At 39.2% G+C, this 22,186-nt stretch overlaps 1 protein-coding gene across 1 annotated transcript in view; it reads left to right on the forward strand.

Annotated features, from left to right (window-relative positions):
• Nucleotides 1-22,186, forward strand: part of MAST4 (microtubule associated serine/threonine kinase family member 4) — a gene marked incomplete at its 5' end in the record, with an annotated part of 314,645 nt that overhangs the window by 231,293 nt on the left and 61,166 nt on the right. Inside the window, 4 exons of the mRNA XM_082336461.1 lie at nt 3,535-3,623; nt 16,064-16,133; nt 19,286-19,306; nt 20,053-20,131. Coding sequence (XP_082192587.1) covers nt 3,535-3,623; nt 16,064-16,133; nt 19,286-19,306; nt 20,053-20,131 — 259 coding nt within the window. The remainder of the gene's footprint in view (nt 1-3,534; nt 3,624-16,063; nt 16,134-19,285; nt 19,307-20,052; nt 20,132-22,186) is intronic.

The following is a 22,186-nucleotide window of genomic DNA, read 5'->3' on the forward strand; positions in this document are numbered from 1 at the left end:
GTGCACCTGAAAGTTTAATTATTGTTGAACATGACTGATGGGTGGGTTTTTGTTTTTTTTTTTTTTTCTCCCCTACTCTCCTCTTCTCCTCGGAAAAAGATGTTTTTCTTTCTCCTTTATTTCAGTGCTCTAAACCCTGTGTCCTGTCTGCTGCCTGGCCTGCTGGTCTCATCTCTGTGCCGTGCAACCTGATCACAACATGAAATCCAAGGCTTAGAGAATTGCATTTTGAGGGTGTAGTGCTCTGTGGTTTACCAAGGTTTATGTTTCCCTAAATTACAATCCCTGTAGACTGTTGCTGCACTGCTATAACTTTTCTGTGGACAAAGAGGCTTTCTTTCAGGGCTGCCTCTTATCAGTTGGTTTATCTTGTCAGATTTGAATGGGAGAAGAATAGTTTTATGAAGACAATAGAAGGGGAAAGTTACCTCATGTGTTCAGAGATCTAGGAAAAACGATTTTGTCTGCAGAATGGCTTTAACTTCTGAGATTCTTTTGTGTACAGAAGATTTCTGTTTCAAGGCTAAATACAGTTCAGAAAGTAATGCTTTGATACTTCCTTAGTGTGATCCTGCTTCCCATTTGCAGTGTTGTAGCAGCTTAGATCATCTTTCAAGGTTCCCTGAAGATTTTTTTTTTTTTTTCCCCACCCACAAAGAGCCTCTTCTATAATAGCGTTATTCTGGGGAAGGAGTTGTGTTTCACGTATTATACAGGATGGATAACATCGTTTCAAAATCTTTGTGAAACAGAACTGAAAAAACAAAGCTACAGCAAGAGCTCTAGGATGAATTTGTCTTTTCATGCAGTGATTTGCATCTTACCTTACTGGTAAGACAAATAGAGGAGATTTAATGTTTTTTATTTTCTATTTCTCAATAGAACATTTCATTTGAGTGTGATAAAAGATAAATTCTCCATACAGCTGCAGCCACGTCTGAGCAAACAGCAAAGATTTTTTTTTTTAAATGGCAGTTGGGGGAAAGTTTTCTCATTATGTAAGGTCTTGATATTGAAGGTAATGCTATCATACTCCCCAGAAATAATTATTAAAAATAACCCCCCCAAAAAATCAAGATAACTCAAAGTAGATATCTTTGGTAATGATTTGTGAAAGGTGTTGCACTAACTTCACCTGAAGAATGTGAAGTTTGAATTTTAATGTAAAAGTGAATACAAGGCAGTCATTTATTTACATAGGTAATTCTGGCAAAAGTGATAAAACTCTCAATTTCTACAGATAAGGGCAAATGATACTGATAAACCTGTATCTGGAATCATCTTTGTAGCAAAATCAGAGAAGGGTGCCTAGAATTTGTTGAAAGTAATGTTTGTTTTGCTGAGAACATATCCAGGGATTAGATGCTTAAAATGTATCCTCTCCTTGTGACAGGAGATGTGGTGATCCTTTAGATCCCAAACTTCAGCCACACAAAGCTGCTTTAAAGTCACGTAATAGCGTCTCTTAACCCCAGCCTGCACCACAGATGCTGTAGTGATTATTATCACATCATTGTGGATAGATGCAATCTGTGTGTCCTTCAACAAATGTCTAATGAATACCAAAAATTTCTACTGGGTTCAGTTTTAGATTGGAGAATTGCAAAGAAACAGTTATTCAAGCTTTTAAAAACAAGTGTAGCAGATAAAGTGAGGCTTGTCATAGTATGATAGAAGAAAACTTACCAAAATTACAGTGACATTGCATGAAGTCAAAAGGAAGAAGTTGGACCATTCTTAGAGAAGAATTGTATATGAATCTTCAGCTGGACAAAATTTAGAGGTGGGGGAAAAACAATACGACTTTGAAATTGTTGTCTAACAAAATTTGGAATATTTGCTTAAGTTCCATCATTTGAAAAGTAGATTAAGTGCTGAGTATGTTAAAAATACTTGTAGAAAGCTGAGCTTAATAGATAGATTCCTAAAAAGACGTGTGTATAATTTCACATTTAAAAAGTTCTCCCTGTTTGTTCAGCTTAGAAATTGCAGTGTATGTCTTAAGTTTTGACTTTTCCAGTGCTCTAAATGTGAATCTTGGAATCATTTCGTGTTTTCTTTTCTTACATAGATCTGCAGTAATGATAAGTACGTATGCTCATGAGTTAACTCATTGTTTAATTGATTATAATAATTAAGTGACATGGTAATTCACTGTGCAATTCATGCAAATGAACTTTGCATTAACCCATTAAACAGTTGGAAATGGCACTCTTGCTACTTCACAAAATATTTTTCAACGGGAGACTGGTCTTAGTCTTTGAATTTTTTTGTATATCACCAATATCTCTTCTATACTGCTTTCATACTCAACATTTCCTCTGCCTTTGTTTTTCTTTTTTATTTTTCTTGTTTTCAGTATTACTTTGGATTACTTTTGAATCTGTTTTACTTAGCTGTTTATGCTATTAAACTCCATCCTTTTGCATTTTATTCAACTTACACCGTATCAACACTAATCAGTCTTGCTTTCTGGCTATTATACAGAGATCATAATGTTAGAAAATTCATCTTTGGAGACATCTACAAATATGATCTGAATCTGCTTCTGTTGGAACCTACTGTGTTAATGAAATGGTTTTATATGTGATTTTTTTCCCCTTTTAGTGTGTTCTTTTTTTTTTCCTAAACCTTTACAGAAAAAAAATCTGATTGCAGTGCCATAAACATTAGCATATGCACTTAAGTTTATACACAGTTATGGTCTCTTTGACTTCAAGGTACTATTTTCCTTGTGCATTGAATGTTTGCAGTGTTGGGGATTTATGTTTGTGAGAATATTCATTATAGTAGAAAGAGGAAAAAAGGAAAACATTTCTGCCAACAAATATTTAAAAACTGTATGATGTATTTAAGAAAAATATCTCCTTTCACAAGTTTAATAGATGCGTTAATTTACTGTTTATCTCGCCTAATGATCTTGTGATATGGGAAATTACTGGCTTTGCAGATGAAAAATGTATGAGTAAAAAAAGCGCATTCATCTTCTTAAGCATCATCTGTTCCATTGACAAAAGGCACAGATGTGAAATTTATCTCAATAATTAGATTTATAATTATTGTATCATTCTCAGATTGATAAATCATTGCTCTTCGTGGCATGTGATTTGGAGCTACAGTTCATGGAACAGAAATAGGTTTAATCATTGAATGGCGATGCTAAGCTTGAGACTGTTTTTCACGTTATGCTTGTATATTTTTATATATTGTAAAAAGTGTATGGCAGAGAAAAAAGCTGCAGTCAGGGAAGAACATTTTGTAAATGACTCTACAGGGGAATGTTGGTCTTTGCACAAAACAGCAAACGTGCAAGCCTGAAAAATATCCATGGTGCATTTTCTTTGGAAACTGCTGTCTTTGCCATTATCTAGTATGATTATAGACTTCCTGGACATGCCTACAAAAACAACAATAGCTCTGATTTTTCATAGGAGACTGGGAAGTGAAGGAACAAAGTAGCAGAATCTCAAAATGTCCCTATGCAGTACGTGCTGTATTTCAGATGCTAATGCTTTCCTCTCTTTTTGCCCACAGTTGCAGAACAAGCAACAGGAAGAGTTTGATGGGCAATGGCCAGTCTACAGCTCTGCCTCGGCCTCATTCACCGCTCTCAGCTCATGCAGGTGATTTTATATCTATGTTACTGCTGCTATTATTAAGTTCTTAAATGTCTATATGAGGAAAGGAAAACAGAAAAATTCTCTATTCCACTACTCTTCTTTCCACTGTTCCTAATAGCAAAAACTTGCATATCATTCTATCCAAATTTCTGTTATGTTTAGATCCATAAATCCTATGTTATGGTGAGAAGCAGTCTAGAAATACCTACCACGGGTCATGTAGCTATTTTTTATTTCCCCACCTTGCATTCTGACATTCTGATGCATTTTTCTCTGCTGCCCCTTTCTCCTCTTCCCCCGTCCCCCCAGCCTTATGGGCCTCGTTCAGTGTGAAAAGGATATAAAATAGCTTGCACACATGGTAAAGGTAGTGGAGTCGGTGAGCAGGGTGTTACATTATATTCCTAGTGCTTTTGCTCCCTAGGATTTCTGGTGCTAGGCACATTTCTGGAAGTTTCTGTGCTTCACTTTACATGGCCATAAATTGATGATCCTTTCACTTTGCTTCTAAACCACCCGAAGCTCTTAAAGATTGAGTGAAAGTCCATAAATAAATGTTTTATTGATAATGATTGTCTTCATTTTAAAAAGGAACATTTTTAGCATATCAAGACACATTTCCTCAAAGGTTTTTTGTCTCTTTATGTGTTTTGGGCATTGGCTGTGACTACACGCCAAAATGAAAGCCCCACGCCAATCTTTGTATAGGCAATGACACTGAATACTTTGGAGAACTGTTCTCAGATGGATATCAAAAGAGAAGGTGCAGAGTTTCAGTTGAATTTTTCAAGAGGGTGGTGTGTTTAGTAAGGCATCTCCAGTTTTCTCATGGAAGCAACATTATTAGAGAAAATATGGTGGTGGTTTTCACTCTCGAGCAGCAGGCCATTACAACCAGGAATCCAGACAACATGAAGATCTGTGAAGAGTTCAAGGCAGCAGAGCTTTTAAAACAAGCAAGCAAAGAAAAACATGGTGCAGACTATTTTAAAACTGAAAAATGAAATGTTGGAATGTTTGGGATCCCTCTCTGGGTCCCCCAAATGCAGAAGTTGCCATTTGGAACAGGGGATCTGTGGTCACCGTAGAAGGAGGCTTTAGTTGTGCTGTGCTGACTTGATGAAAGCAATAGCAATGCTTGCTGTGAGAACTAGCACGTCTGCTGCTATGAGTGACTCTACCACCCGTTTGGAAACTGATGGCTTAGACCAACGATGCCCAACAGGCTGCAGAAGTGGAGTGACCAGCCTGCATTACCTGGGACCTGAATATAGGTTGTGTATTTGATAAATGCTGAAGCGTTCCTGTCTGGCAGTGGACTCGTGCTTTCAGCAAGTTGCTTTATCTTTTTGAATCGATTTCTCAAACCATAAAAGGGCAATAATACTGCTGATGTCACAGCTGTTGACAAGTGGCTCTGAAGGTGGAAAACTGATAGTATAAGGGTTAAGACAGGTTAAATGTAAGCTGTTCTCTTCCTTCATCAGCTCATCAGTATGTACTGTGTATTCAGAAACGTATTGTGGAAATTTGGCAACTTCTCCAGTTACCCAGGATACAGTAGGTTCTCTTAATGCTGATATATTCTTCCAAGGTATGTGTGCCGAACACTTCAGCAGCACTGGGAAATCTCAGATATGTGATGAAAATTTGCATGTGTATGGCTGGCTCTGTTATTAGCTTGCCTCTTTGTATAGTTAATTACAGTAAATATTCACACAACCATTGGCTCCTAGCTCAGCTGCCTGGTGTGCCCAGACTAGTTCCCTGAAGGGGCAATTTGAAGTTAAAGCGTGCTCAGAGACACCCTTGACAGGTTTTCTGCTTTGTGTAGTGATCAATTAGATACTGCCTGGAATTGACTTGGTAGGCAAATTTTTTGTTTTTAATTTGTACTTTGAATCGTTGTGAATGTCATCCTAATTCACACAAATAAAAAAAGATGCAAATTTCATGGTTATAAGCACAGCAAAGCCACATAACTTACGAATTTTCATCTACATATACAGTAAGAGTTCAGTGTGTCAAATGTTAAATGTATAGAAATCCTTGGTAACCTCGGTCTTAAGAGACATTGTGGATTTTTAGTGATGCTGTGTTCTTGTGTTGTCAGAGCCACCAGCTCTTACCTGCCCTGGCATCTGCACACAACTCACCTCCCTGCTCTCTGTGGCAGCCTGTACTGGAGGCGTAGTTTCTTGCAAAGTGCAGCAGAGGGATGTCACAAGAGACAGCGTGTGCTCTACAGCCTGCTGGGTTTATTCTTCCTGGCACTCCTTGGCTGGGAAGGATTACTCCAGATCGGAGAGGCCTCCTTGACTCCATTGAGAGAACCGGGTATATCTCCTGTCCAGCTAGATGATTTTAGGGTCTTTTTTGACTACATCTTGCAAGTAGCTGGAAATGGTGAGATTCTACTAGAAAAGTTCTCTGAGTCAGAAGTGTTTATTTTGCAGCCTGCACCAGACCTTCTGTCAGGAGCATGTACTACAACCTCCAAGTCTCAGAGGGACTGAAGATGACCCTCTCTTTACACCTTCACATCTTTCTTATTAGTGTTTGCTGTTGGAGGAGGAAACAATAGGAGCAGAAGAGTGAGAGGGAAACAAAATAATTTCCAATCCTAGAGGAGGATGGAGCAAGCTAAATGTGCAGCAAAGTATCAGTGCTCACATTCACTGAAACCAGGTTTATTCATTAGATTGTCCTTGCCTGAAGCATGGTAATAACATGCATTTTTGGCAAATATGACCTACTAAGATTATGCAGAATATGGAGGACACTGGAGAGATCCTGCTCTAGAAAAATTTTTCTTGCATGTTGTCAGAGTTCAGTTTCATGCAAGGAATCTGCCCCAGGTAAGTGCAGGTGCAACAGATTAGGCTGCTCAGATGCTAACAGCTAATCTAATTTCATGTGACATTGCACAATTGTTTGCCACTGGGCTGTCAAAGGAAGAGACTCATTCTTGGATCTGCCTTTGAAGGGGCTGAGTCTAACTGATGATAGAGCTGAGAACTTGAGCCATTGAGGACTCTTTCAGTCCCGCTTGTCCTTAGAAACATTTAGTTCCTTCACGTCGCCCCTTTTGATGGGTCATTTTTTTCTCACTCAGTTCTGTGCAGCAGTCCTCCTGACTGTAGGAGAAAGATATAGGTTGCAGCAACCCAGGCTGTCAGCTTTCCTAGCTTCTTCAGTCCTGTTTCATCTTCTCAGCATCTTTATACGTGCAGTGAGAGCTATTATCTTTCCACTTTTCCTCTTCTTTGTTTCTATTGTATCTGTCTTCATTACCTTGCTTTAGCCCTTTAGGAAAACCCTAACATGCTTCTTTGAGTCTTTAAAAACAATCAAAAGCACTGGTGAAGAAGATATGTGGGCTCTGAAAGTTCCACTTCACTATGCTCTAGTCCCCTGTCTTATCTTCCCCATTCCTTGGGGACCTCAGGGACCCTGTTCAAAACACAGAATTTTCTTCTGGTTCTGGAGGAAGGAGAGGTAGTGCTTTACAGGTCCTTTGTAGTACTTCAGTAGGAAGATGAGCTATTTCGATTGTAGAGAGTCAGAACACGTTCATCGGTCAGTCAGCTGGGTCCTGGCTCAAGTAGAAGTCTGTCTTGTGGTACTCTTTCAAATGTGACTGGAAACACAGCTTTTGGACTTACTTTAATATGCGTGGACATAGTGATGTATACGTAACAGCATTTTAGGCCAGAAATTATGATATTCAATTATTTCTGTCCATATGCTGCAAGTTTACATTTTACTGTCTTTTCATGTTGTCACGGAGGTATGCTAAAACTAACCCAAATGAAGGACAAACTCAAACAACTTTATTGCACAAAACAAACAAAATCACACAACAGAAACCAATGAGAAACAGGGGTAAACCAAAATCAATCAACGCTCCGATAATATTTAACACATAACAGGTTCAAGGCATCAGTCAGGGTGCTGTTACTACATGTCAGGACACAAGAGAATGATGATCCAAAGTGGCGACACTCACTCGCAAAGGGGGGGAAACTCTCTTCCTCTCATGGGTACCCAGAAGATGCAGTTGCTCACCCGGAGCGGGGGATGAAGGTGAGAGCTCAAGGACATAGCCAGAAGAAGGTGGTGAGGGCACTCAATCCTGGGAAGTTTCCTCAGGTGGTGCCCCAACCCAAGGGGAGTGGTTTTGAACACAGACCCACTGCTCTGAGAAGACCGCTCCAAGGGGGTGTCTGGCGGCGCCCCATTTGTACCCTGGGTCAGATCTGAGCTGTGGTCATCACTGGTCATGATCCAGAAGCTTCTCCGAGCCAAGGTGCCTCATTGGCTGTGGACCCTGCCTGGAGACTGACAGGCTCCACTCCTCCTGCTCCCCCTGCCGAAGGGTGTATGGGCTTGCGGGCACGGTAGAGCCCAAGAGGTGAGAGAATGAGAAAAGGTGGTGATCGCCATATTAAAAGCCCTGATCTTCATTGCAGTGGGGCAGAGCAGAGTGTACCATATGTGTCACACATGTCTTGGAAAGTTAATTGAACTTGGGCTTGATATGTAAGGCTGGCATCAGATTGCCCCACCATGGCCTATCTTCTGACATAGTTCTAAGAAAAATTACATTTGCTTCAAGGTGAGAGATTGGAAGGGAGATCTGTGAGGCTGCTTTCAAGGTCTGGGCATACTCTGAAGTCACTTTGCTTTGGTTTTGGAAAGGAAGTGCCCAGAGGTTCCTTGCGGGGCACCTTCCTGATTCCATGAAACAGGAAAATGAAGGACATAACCTGCTGTGGTTTGAGTAATTCAGATAGAAAGATGGATAGATTATGTATGACTCTGATTGCTCATGCCTTTTTAAAACCATTTTGCCTTCTGGTTTCATACTATCGATGCTTTTCTGCCAGATCTGTTTCTCTGAGGGTACTGTATCCCACTACTGTACTCCCTACCGTCAGCATACTCCAGCTATCTCTGGGGAGAGCCAGCTGTTGCCTTTACTGAAAAGAGTTCCATTAGATGCTCTTATTTTAGTGGACTAGGTTCTTGGCTTCATGTTTGTACCATCTTAGTTGTTATAGCAGGTCCTTGTCCCTTTATTATAGGCTATTCAAGCTGTTGGGAGTCAAGATTGTCAGACTCTTCAAAATCCACCCAGGATCAATTTCTATTAATTATGAACTTGATAATCTTCAGTTTTATCCTGGGCCCTTCTTGTATAGTCCTAATAAGATTCTTGGCATTGCTTGGGAATGCAGTGCCTCAGAAGTATCTGAAGTCAGTTTTTTCATACCTTGTGAGGACACCCTTGGATCTACAAACAATATGATACATGATAACAAACAGCCTGTTTGTAATCTATAATACAAACAACCTGTTCCCTTCTACATTAATTCATTGCTTGTTGGGAGAACAGGCAAAATACATACTTAGTTACTTTTGCTGGCATCTCATACCTGAGATGAGTTTTATTTGGACCACCAGTTTAAGCTACCTGTTTTTTTCCCCCCAAGACCTCACATCTCTGGGGGCAAAAAAGTGCTATGCATCCTCTGTGTCAACTGAAGCAAGGTGAGTGAAGGCATGTTACGAATCTGAAGGTGGAGCTCTCTTAGAGTGCACTGCATTAGCTCTCATGCCAATATCTATGGCTTTGCTCAAGAATGTTTTCATCTTTGCTATCTGCAGAGCAATCATTTAGAGATTGGGCTGCACCTTCAGAAATAATGTGCCATTACTTCGGACCTCCTGAAGAGCTCAGGTTGCTGCTAGGTAATCATAACAATCTGGATTGGAGTTAGCCAAAGCAGATTGGATGTGAGCAGTGTTGCTCTATTTTAGAAGAAAAGCTGCTTGGGCATAATCATAATTTTTTGAGGTGCCTTTCATGCCTATGTTCTTCCTTGTAGTCCTGATCTTCTCCCAGATACAGTCTGAACTGAAGGTGGCTGTTCTCTGGTTTAGGTGGACATTCATTGAGGAGGACCAGTGGCCCAAGTTTAGGATGATGATAATTGCCCCATATGCAAAAATCATACAGAGGTCTCAGGCACATTTCTCCCCCCCTTCCCAATTTTCATTTTTTGCTCTGGAGATAATAGAGGATTGTTCCTACACAGGAGTCTGTTGTTAATCTTTACAGATGCAAGCTGAATTGGACAAACACTGAATACTTAGTAAAGTTTTTAATTGTTAGCCTTACCATCTCAGTCATTCTCAGATTCATGTGGTAGGTTGGGAGGGGAGACAAGTGAGACAGCACCACACTGATGAAGTAAGTATATTGTGCAGGGTGCAAATAGTGCATGAGTAGCACCTGTCAAAGGGACAGATTCATTTGTGAGCAATGGTGACCATGAAGGCTTGTGGGCTATAGTAAAGAGTTATTAGAGCAGTAAGTAGTCTTAAGGCTTGAGAGCGCACAGAAAATAGAAGGTCTGAGTCTGAGGGTTAAAAAGGGCATAGGAAAAAGACAATGTATACAGCAGATATATATAATCTCTGTTATATACATTAATTACTAACACGATACATGTAATGCCTTTTTCCTCTGTGCAGGACATGTAGCTACCTGCAGAGAAATTTGCGTTGGTGGAAAGTCAGATTTTAGTTTGTAGCTGAAGTCTCCCACTATGCCTTATGCATACATGTAAAGATGATAAAAGATTTCAAGAATAATATCAGCTTTCGCTACCTAGAGTCTTTCTTATGAAAACAGAAATACCAGATCATTTCTTTGGGTTCAAAGCTTCATCATTATTAGTAACTGTCTTAGGTTAGTTGTTTGGACATCCTTTGCCTTTATTATCTGGGCTGGAAGCTGTTAAACCTGCTGAAAAAACCTTTTAATTTTTGCATGAACTGTGGGTACATTCAGAATTGTGGGAAGCAAAAGGTTGCAGCATCAGCTTGGACAACATCTGGTGCCCTGGTCATTAATGGGGTTTTCCAGCTGACTGCCTGCTGCTGCGTAGGCAAGTCTTCTGCACCACCCAGCCTGCGAAGTGAATGATTATAATCTCAGCAAGTCAGGGCATTCAGGTGTCCCCACCTCAGTAGTCACAGGAGCTTGTTGCTGTGGGTGATACTAACCCCTAATGATTAATAGTCACATGTGGTGCTGTTTAATTGTATCTGCTGTAGGAACAAGATTTAGCTGTTAGGAGCAATGCTGTAAATCTTACTTGCCTGTATTTTAGTAAAATGTTTCATGTGGTGCCACTAAGACGACAGGTACTAGGACAAGAATTGCAAGATAAGTAAGAAATTATTTAACGGGGAGAAGATGGGGGTTGTGCTAAAATAAGAAATATTATAAAATGGGAGCAGAGGTTATCAGTAGAGTCCCCAGGTTTTGGTTTTGTGGCCAAACCTTTTTAATCTTCTCTTGAGTGACATTGACGTAAAATTACTGTAGCTGATGTACATTTGGAAGACATCCAGTATGAAACAGCATTGGGAAACTGTGTTGGAGTGACTGAATGATCTCGGGGACTGGAATAAAAAAGTATGAAATCACATAGCAACATGCAGCATTTTGTTCTGGAGGACCAGTAACAGAAATGTCTACTGTAAGCTGTGGACTTATCTATTATAAGGAATTGAGGGAAGGACCTGACTGCATTTTCTGGATCAGATGATGTTTGCAAGGACCAGTCTAGTCTAGCTTTGAAAATCAAATCTCTGAAGATGTATAAAGGAAGTAATTTTCAATTGAATTTGGGAAGATTCCATGCCACTGTACAATGTGCTAGTCAGATTTCATCTGGAATACCGTGTGCTTGTATGGTTATGCATGTTCAGATGGGATCACGTGGGGAGAAAGGCTGGTAGCACAGAATGTGAGAGCTTTTTGTGTAAGACTGAAAGAATATTACTTGCTTGCCTTAGCAACAGGAAGACTGAAAAGCCTGTATATTGTCATCTAAATCAGTCAAGAGGTGTTTTTTTTATGGAATGGAAGGAGAAATACGTGCTGGCCATATATACCAGAACAGGAGGGTTCCTGAAGAATTGTCTACTAAGTATGGCAGGGACAAATGACCTTTCCTGTTGGATTCAATAACTTTATGAATGGGATTACATGATGCAATTGCCTAAAGCAAAATGTAAGGCCAAGGAGGGCTTACCACCACTTGTAATCCTTTTTCTAGGATTTTTCAGGTCTGTTAGAGTGCTGACTCCTAATATTCTGCTCTCACTACATTAGGACTTACTGCTTCCATCAGTTAATTTAATTTGATAGATGTACTTTAGCTAGTTACATTAAACTATAGTAATGAACAAAGCTGTTTGCACCATATATTTTAGTTGTGTTAGGCTTTGAATCACACTGGAGGCATTTGTGTGTTAGCATCGAATTTAGAATTAGTTTCCCTGTATTTTTAACTTTAATCCTGTGGTTTTTGTCTGAGGTAGGCGATAATGAGTACTGGCTTACTACAGTGTATTTGAAGCAAAGAGGAATCGCTCTCATATGCAGCTTCTGTGCTGTTCTGCTTTAGCTACAGTCTGCGTTGACTGGATTTTGCAGAAAGGAGGACTAGGTTTGTGAATGAATGAAGCCTTAATGTGTTTTCATGGTGAAACATGGGAATGCTGAAAGATGAAGGTTAAAGCACCATTCTGAATATCGTTTTTTAAAAGAAAACTGATATTTACAGAAAGGAAAATAGTACAATATTTCAATTATTGTGACTTGTCACATGCAGAATAATAGACATGGTTTTGCTAAAATAAAATTTTTTATTTAGTCTTGCTTTTGGGTAAAGTAAAACTGTTACAGCAATTTCAGAGCATCTTCTACTAGTTTAGGGACAGGAGAGGAAAGAGTAAGGGGTTAGTTACATGCAGATACAACTGACTTTAAAATTAAATCCCATTAAATCCCATGGAAACATAGCACTGCCAGGATTTTAAGTAGTAGTCAGAACATGCAAAGCACCCTGGCAAATGAACTTCAGGAGCGTGCAAACCTTCCTTGCTGTAACTGGGGAAAGTCGTTTGCTGGTGTGAAGCATAATTGATCCAGGTTTTGAAATAGTTTGAGTTCCTCACCTCTGAGTGGATCTCAGGAAAGCACCTGCAGAAGTATTCAAAATTATTCTGCTGCCCAGCTGTGTGTTCTGCTCACTGGCACCGTTGGTTATGGTATGAAAGTCAGACCTGTAACTGTTGGTGGATGGTTTCTTGTGTATTCACTTCGCAGTGCGGGTTTACCACCAAGTAAACTGACACAGAGGAATGTATGACCCATTGTTATATCATATTACTGTGGTGCTGAGGTACTGTAATTCATTTTAAAAGACCATCAAATAATGACATCAAGACTTCAAGCTGGATTTGTCTTTGATCCATCAGGAATTTGGGATAACAATTAGCATTAATCTGTTATTCCCTCAGTACTAACAGAAAGTCATTGCATCTGAAACTTTATTTTGTAAGTAGACAGCTATTAAAAATACGTTAATAATATACAGTGACTGTAATACATGCCTTTTTAAAAGATTTAAAACATCTTCCCTCTGTGGCAAAGACACAGGATTGCTTGAAGCTACTTACAAAACAATCACAATTTAATTAGTCTCGATATAGTTTTCTTAACAAGAGCTTCTTGCAAAATGAGCTACCCTGTGTGTTGTCATGAGGTTGAGTATTGTTTTGGTACGTTGATTGTCTACTCATTGTGTCTCCCAGAGGATGCTGGAGTTAATTACTTACCTAATGCCTGACCACCAGTCAGGTTTACTTTACCAGGTCAGAAACAGCAACAGTAATCTCAGCAGCATAGAGGTACCCTAGGACTAAAACATACAACAGCCAGCAGATCCCAAAGAACAGCGGGATTTGACTAATAAGCAAGCACTGCACATATGGACAGAGAATTAACTGGCACTGGTTTTCATTTGAAAGTCTCACAGGTATTGACTTGCAGATGGGTGGATGAATGCTGTGATGGATGAAGGTCACGTATAGGACTTTGCTGCTAACCTATCTTGCTTTTCTGGAACACCACACCTTAAACCCATAATAGCACTAGCTGTTTCTCCAGTCATTTGGGGTTTGGATTTTCATTCTGCTTCCAGGCTTGTCTGAGTTCTTAGATTTCTAGATAAACCCACAGGGTTTAGTATCCAGGTATTATGTATATGGCTTTACCAGTTTTGTTATTTTAAAAGCTCGTTTGCTATTGGAAATAGTGCTTGCAAATTGAGCTTCCTAATAACAGGATCTGATGCTCTTCCTGAGTAAGACTTTGACTTCAGATTTTGTCCGTAAGGAAGTGGTCTTTGTCGATTCTAGCGAGGTAGTTAGCAGCATTGTGTCTCAGCAAATCCACTGCAATAGCCATAAAATTACTGCATTTTTCCACCATGTTTTTTGCTTTTTTGTGAAGTTTACAGATATGTTCTGACTAAATGGTGGACAGTTAGGCATGTCCTTGATGTGTGTTAAATACGTGTGTATATCCATATATATCTTTAAAATAGCTATCAGAGGAAAGGAATTTGTTTACAAACCCCCATATGCTGGTTTGTCAAGTTATTTCCTGTCAAAAGCTGTTTACGTCTCACCGCATTAAGCCTAATTCTCTGCTTTTCTGCCAGAGTTTAAGGTAGCTTCTTTGTCTCTTTTTCCTCTTATCTAAGTCCATGACACACTCCAAATTACGGTGGATTTTTTCTAGCGCAGTAGCTAAAGTTTGGACCATGTTTGATCTGCACAGTGTTAATTTTTTTTTTTTTTAGCTTATCTTTATTGAATAAAGATAACAGCAAAAGAAATCCAGTTAGCTGTTAAGTTAAACGAACTGTTGCTCTCAGTAATTTGGTGTTTGCAGTTCACACAAGAGAAGAATAAATTGTGTTGGTCCCCAAATAAAGACTGAAATCTGTGCCACGTGTGTGGCTTCAGATTCCCTCTGCTTTCCTGCCCTGCTCCACCCCCAGCTTAGGGAATGAAAATCCTTGCCCCCTTGAAATTATCAAGGCCCCCAGAAAAGTGTCTGAAGGGTAATGAAGAAGCTGGGGTCTTGAGGGGGAGGAGGGAATGTCAGAAGGACATAATTCAGCCATGATAGATAAACGAGCAAAAAAAAGTCGGGGGTATTGGCCAGCAAGAGTGGAATCCTTGTCTCTCGGGGCCGTGAGAAGAGCAGCTGTGAAGATGTGATTTATGCACAGCTCAAAAAGCATCTTGCATCTGCTTCTAGCCAAAAAAAGGCGGGGGGGGGGGGAGGGGGGATGTTCTCTGTGTTTGCTACCTAATGGCTCCATGATTATGCTTTGTCGTATAGAATTAATGGGATCTGTTAAGGACATCACTATGATAAATGCAATGTTAATTCCAAAATTTGAGTAGAAATCAAGGCCACTTGAAGTCCTTTTAAGGACTCACTCTATTGTACTGGCCTTTTCACATGTAGGTAGTAATTTTCTCCTCAAAAAATTTAAATTTTGATTCTAACTGGGTACATAGGAGCTTTTTTAATCTGTTGCTTAATGTTGCAGTCTCATTTATGTCCAAAAATAAAATGCCACAACAAATATATTACTTTTGTTTAACGTATTGTTGATGCAGTCTGTTCCCTATTTAAGGAAAGATTGACTTTTAGATGTATGCCAGTACTACTTTAAATTGAATCTTTTTAGCTTTTGGGTTTTTGGGAGGTTTTGGGGGTTTTTTTCAGTGGTCATCTTTATTTCTTCTTCAGATGCTCCGTGTCTCCTCTAGTTGTAGGTACTGAGGGGCAGAGGAGGCAGGAGCAGCGCTCAGCAGCTGCCTTCTTTCTGCACTCGTTCTGGTCAGCAGGAGGTCAGGTGCTTTAGTGTGAAGAAGTAACAGACCCTAAAGTTACAACCTGTTCACAATGTGTAGTTGCTTCTTCTCCTCACAGACGGTGGTTGCCCTTCCATGCCTCAGTCTAACAGAAATAAGGCAAAAAAATTTCTTTCAGTGTGTTTTGTCTGCTTGTTTGTTTTGGAGCTAGAAAAAGAATGAACAATGAAAAAATCACAATAAAGCTCCTGTGGAAATGCTGTAGAGACTTTGTGTAAGGGCTAAATCATGCTTATCATGATTTTTCCATCTTTCAAATGTTTTGTGTGATTTTAAAAAAAACACCTTGTTTCTGACATTAAAAATATGTTTCTTTCAAGCTAATATACTGGGGTTTTTAAACTTTAATTCTCAAATTAATTTGAGAATTCTCAAATTAAAGGTCTAAATAGAGGGTTTTCTATGAGTTACAAGATCCAGTAACTAAAAATCAAATATAAATGAAATGTGAGTTGAAATAAGATTCTATTTCAGCATTTATTTTCTCAGAGACTGAGAGAAGAAATTTCGAAATCAGTTTCTAACCTGTTTGGGGATGCTTGGATTAGTATGCCTGAATGTTTTTTAGTGGATTCTTTTTTTTTTCCCTCTAATAATTATTTTTTGTGTATCCCCCCCAACAGGAAACAGTCCTCAAGATAGCCCTAGGAATTTCTCTCCCAGTGCCTCAGCCCACTTTTCTTTTGCACGAAGGTAAGAGGTTGTTTGTAGTATGCAGCATGCATTTTGCATAGAGGAAATGTTGTTGGACCCAGATATTAAAAGATATTGCAAATACATCTGTCAAGTCTATCACTTAAAATGTCAAGTGTTTCCTCACTTATGTAAACTCTCCTAAACCTCAGTTGCAACAAAGTTGTACTGGATGATTGATACAATGCAATCATACCTTTCTGAATTAAAAAAAAAAAAAAGACTTAATTGTTATGGATCTCATTCAGACACTATCTCCTTATCCATTGAGATATGGGGAAATTTCAAGCTACATCTAGGTTTTTTCTTTTTTTTTTTTCTTAACAATTTAAGATGTGCATTGCTTATAAGAGCACTGTTAAAGAGGTCCTGAGTTCAGGGCCTGATTTTACTGGCAGCAGCAATATTGTCACCGTACCTTTAATACCTGACCTTGACCTGTTTCACTGTCTGTACCACTGAGACAGTCAGCTCTGGCATAAGAGTGTTGTGAGGATTAATTAATGCTCATAGAATTTTTGAAGATCTAAAGTGAACTGGAAGTGATCTGTGAAGTAAATTAATTATTAAATGAACCATAACCAAAGTTGATAGCATGTCATGGGAGACTGCCTGTTTGTGCCAGTGTGGTTCCCTGTCACTTAACACCTTGTCAGCCTACCTCAAATAATATGTTCATTAACTCTAAGCCTGGCAGGGTAGGCAGAGTTTATATGTTGACCCAAGAGTATGTACACAAAAAATGGAATTGGAATGCTGTCGCTTTCTTTGTCATTAAGTAGTGCCAGGCATGTAACTGCTGCATTTGCAGTGAGACAGCACTTAGCACTATAGTTTTACTTCCTTTATTTTAAGAGTTCAGTAAAGTATCACACACAAGCTCTCAAAAGTAAGTGCAAGGAAATGGCTTAAGTCTTTTTAAAAGCTGCAAAGGGGAGCAAACTTTACTTGTGTATTCCTTTTATTTGAATCTAATTCATCTGTGACAGTAGATCTTGTCAATTTTTCTAGTAGCATATGATGTCACTTTTTTAATCAACACCTTAAAGTTGAGTATTTCTTTTGAATCTACTTCCTCTTGATAGTATCTTTAAAGAAGAAAGCGCTGTCTTCATAGATTACATTTGTTTGTGAGCATATTTTTAGAAAAATTCATCAAATCCAGAAATAGCTTATAATAGAAAAAGCAGATGTGAAAGACCGAGCATTACTTAGAAATACAGCGGGCAGGAAGTAGTTTTCGTTTCCCACCCCTAATCAACAGAAAGTCTAAATCATTATGTTTTTGCAAACCTTAAAATTAGGAGGAAAAAATGAATTTGTTTACCAGTGTTCCATTTGGATTTTAACCATTTTTAGGGCCCTGTAATAGGCTATAAATAAATTCTTTAATTAAAAGAACGCTAATACAAGAAGTTTCTGTGATTTCAAAATATTTCACCACTTCAGTGGGATTCAAGAAACTTCTTTAGAGCAATTTTCTGTAGAAACTGATTTTGTTCTGTGTTTATATTGAAAATGCTTGATGACCTTTAAGTTTAAAATGGCGTCAATGTAAAATTTTCTTATGAATTTGGTATGTGTGTTGTGGTTGTCTTCATAGAACCTGTGATAGGATGCACTTTGGTAGTAACATGACCTGTGGCTAATGAGAACAGTTCTCAGACTTCTGACTTCATGCCTTTTCTGTTATGTTTTGTGAATTTAATGATGATACAAAGGAAGGGAAGTGTGTGTGTGATAGAGCAGGTTGAAGGAGCAGAGGCAAGGTGGTACAGGTGTATGGATATTCCTTCTCCTTCCACTGCCCCCCAGTCAGTGATAATACCAAAAAGCTGGGGAAGCATGAGGAAGGAAGGGAAAGGCAAAGGACATGGTTTGGAAGCCTCCTGTGGGAAACGGGGGCTTCCCAACATAGCTGTTTCTCATCAGCTGCTGGCCATGCCATGCAGCGGTGGTGGCAAAGGGAGCTGCAACAGGAAGGTGGCCTTCTGCCATGCTGCCAGCCAGTGCGCCAGGCTGGAGGCAGCCTTTCCCAGGCCCCTTGGCAACGAGCAGGAGTATCGCCTTCCCCTGCCCGTGTCTGGTGGGGTGATCCATGCCTGGGAACAGTCTGAGCCTCTGGTAGCTACCGCTTAGGCCTCTTCTGCTGGTACGTACAAGTCCAGCATCTACAAGCGCACGGGTAGGTGACAAATCCCGCTTTCCAGAGCTGCTGGAAATTGGATAGGACCTCACTGTAGGGCAGGGACAAGCAGTGTATGAGAGTCAGGGGAAAATGTTGTGGGGGCTTGCTACCCTTTTTTTTTCCTTCTTCCCTTATGGATGCCTTACTTTCTCCCACATTTGCTTCCCAGATAACTTTCTGTGATATCCCATCCCCACTCTCGATGGCCCTTCTGTGTGAGAATTGCTGTGATGCAGAAGTATTGAGTTATTCAGTAAGGATGTACTTTCTGTCTCACAGCTGCAGAATATGTGGGTCTCACCCATGTTTAAATACCTTCCAAGTTCTTGTTCTTTCAACTGTGAACATACTTAACTTGTGCAGCTGAGCCAAAATGAAGAGAAAACTCCTTTTGGAATTGTTCATTCATCTGGAGGTAGCTCATGCATACCTGGGGGAAGGGAGAAGGGAGGAGAATTAATGAATTTAAAACAAAATTATGGAGGAGGAGGAAGTTTTTTCCAGAGTTCAGTCTTTGATACAATCAGCAGTCCCTCCACCACATGTTCTCTTTATATTTTAACACTAATTATGTACTGTAGTTTCTTTTCTCACACTGTTATGTATTCGAAGTCCCAGAGACTTGGCTTGTAGCTTGTGGATGGATAAATGGGAGCAGGGAATAAGGCATTAGAACGAAGAGAAGCAAGCATCTTTTTAGACAGTTAGCTTGAAGGGTAAGGAAGGTGCATCAAGAGGTTTAATGTTCCTGATTTGGCATAACTTCAGTTCTCCTTTATGGAATTACACTTTTTGTGTAAATCAGACTTGAGAGATGATCTTTGTCCTAGCTGTAAAACAGAGCTTCAGTTCTCCTTTCTCCTTTCCCCCACTATCATACTGTTTGTTAATAAAAACTTGTCCTGTTTTGTTATTTATGTATTATTTTGCTTTTTTTAACATATTTGATACAATTGTACTCCAGTCACGGGCACCGAAGTGACAGGTAAATGTTACCTCTTCAAAAATCCAAACACGGCTCCCATAGCTGTTTTTTGGTTTGTCACTTTGAATGTTCAAGTTCCATGTTGTCTGTGTGCAGCTCACCTCAAGCACTGAAGAACAGATACTGGTTTTGATTATGATTTTTTTTTTTAAGTATTCTGAGTAAGCATGATTTTTGCAGCAAAAATGTTTTTCCTGATTTACATATCTAACATTTAACAAGTTTGTTTTGACCTAATCATTCTTTGCAGTTATCTGACATGGGCCTGCTAGTTTGCTGGTATCCTGTACTGATGTCACTTAAGAAAGTGCTACCCTTGTATTTCAAGCAGGCTGTGGTGGTTATTCTGTGGTTCAGAGCATTGTGGTTTGCATTTGTTCACAAGTTTTTAATTTGCTTCTCATCAATTTTCATCTGATGGACCTGAGAGTTGTGAAGACTCCCTGTGGTCCATTTCTATGTGTATTAGTGAGACACCAATTCTGTGGAGCTGTTCATTCACTTTCTGATTGTTTCATCTCATAAATTTTTAACTAGAAAAACACACTAAAAAAAAAAAAATCTGTAAGCCTAAGTCATCCTTGCTGAGTGCCTGTTTATTGTGGTCCCCTGTGAAAGTTTACTCTTTATTAAAAACCCTGTTTGTATCATGCTTTTGGAATGCAGTTTTACACAGTAATACTTCCACAGATGTTTCTGTATTAGGATACTGCAGTGTTTATTTGACTAACCTGGTTTCACAACAGGACTGATGGTCGCCGCTGGTCTTTGGCTTCTCTCCCTTCTTCTGGCTATGGTACAAATACACCCAGCTCAACTGTTTCTGTAAGTATCCACTTTGCTGTGTTGATAGATTTCTATTACATGCTGTATATTCTCAAAAGTACCTTGCTTCTCTTAGGAGAAGGCAATGCATGTTTTGTTACTGTTGACAGACTTTGAGTTAATAGGGGATATGAAACTGCTTTGCTTCACTGAAATAGAAGAACACTTTAGGCAATGTGTGCTTTCTTAGATATTTTCTGGCAGTGAGTAGTGTTTAACTGCCCGCTTTTGATCTGTGGGACAGTAGGAGGGGAGACATACTGCCTTATTTTAACTATATGATACTTAGGTATCAAGTCTTAAGTGAGGCTGCCTTGATGACAAAAAGAAAGAGAAACCACTCTATGACGTGATTCATCTGTCCTAGGTTAGACTGCTATCTTAAGATGGGATGAATCACACATTTGCCTGTCTTTTTCTTTGACAATAGCGAGATGTTAGTGCATGATAATAGGTTAGATATTTACCATTTTAGATGGCTATAATTAGAATAGAAGAATCCTTTAGGATACATAATAAGATAAATACAAGTTTAATTTGTTATTTTTGCTTGTTAGAGCAATCCTTATGATGTGATCTCATATCAGCCCACCTGCCATGCATGTACCATCTGATTCATGCGTGCACCATGGCAGTACATGAGATCCTGCTTGAATACTTTAGGAGGCAGGCAGTGGGAGAAGTATGAATCTGTAGTTTTGCACATCTTGCACATGTCTATATGGAGAGGAAGTACTGGGTCATGTTCCAGCCTGGAACTAAGCTGTCTTTTGTGATAGTCACACCTGAGAGACTGGGGAGATAAAGCTGTGGAGGAAGCCTGCTTTAGAAATAGCAAATAGTTGGCATTTGGACAGTTACATTACATCTTCTGCAGTAAAGGGCTTGGTCCTTGTAGATCCAACTATGACTCTTCAAAAATTGTTTTGTATCTTTAGCCTTGTTTTTTACCTTTAAGGTTGTATCATTAACAAAAGTACTGTTTTATGAATTATACATATTATGGGACACCTGATATGTGATTTTTTAAAAATGTTTCTTTTACAATTTAAGTAAGCTTTTTCTCTTCCCCCGAGTGTGTTCTGTTTCTCTTGTGAAATAGTTGAGTTCCACATCCTGTACACTGATGAAAAGTGACCATTTTATGTTATGATCAACTCTTATTTTATTTTTGTCCACAAAGGCTTCTGGAAAGTCAAGTCAATTCTTGCTGACTTCAAACCAGGTCGAGGGATTTAACGTATCTTAAGAACTGTTCCTCAGCAGCACTGATTTTTGACCTCTGCTTTCCTTCCTGCATAGATCTTACTTTTGCCAAGCACATTGCTCGGTTTCACATTAATTCCCTAACCACCTTCCATAGTGCATGTTTGTACACCTCTCGTTGGAACTAGATCAAATATGCTGTGCTCTTCACTTAAAATATATTGACGTAAAGGAGGTTATGCCAGATAATAAGTAATTGCCATAGCAACCCCATCATTGTTATAAGAAACAGGCTTGTGCTAGAAAGGAAATGAAAAGCTATGTCAGAAACATATCAAAACATAGTTTTAATTTTCAGTCCATACTCATATGCTTTTTCTTTGACATCTTCAATTTTAAAATAGTAATTCTAGTTCATATACTTCTTTCCTACTTAAGTTTATTAAATACTGTATGCATGCTGTAATGTGGAGCAGTTTTACATCATTTTTGCATTTCTTACAAAAAAAATATAGCACTGTCATTTATGGACTTCGATTTAACTTCCGTAACAGACTGTTGTTGAGTTCTCCCTTGATATTTCCTGACTAGACCACATTATATAAATATTAAAATAGATGTCTTCCGTAGCATTGAACAAACAGTTTCTGACTTGTGGAAAGAAACCTGTTTTTTCAATAAATAAGTTTGAATTTTGTTGAAGAAACCAGCAGTAGAGAATTCATGCCATACACTTCTTATAGTTAGGTTTCCGCCCTCGCCGCCCCCAGATCCTCTATGCTTGATGAGCCCTGCAAAAGCACTAGGACAACCTCTGAATTTTAAACCTAGCCACTATTTCTTTGCTTC

Source organism: Platalea leucorodia (genome assembly GCF_965183815.1).
Source record: "Platalea leucorodia genome assembly, chromosome: Z".
NCBI lineage: Eukaryota > Metazoa > Chordata > Aves > Pelecaniformes > Threskiornithidae > Platalea > Platalea leucorodia.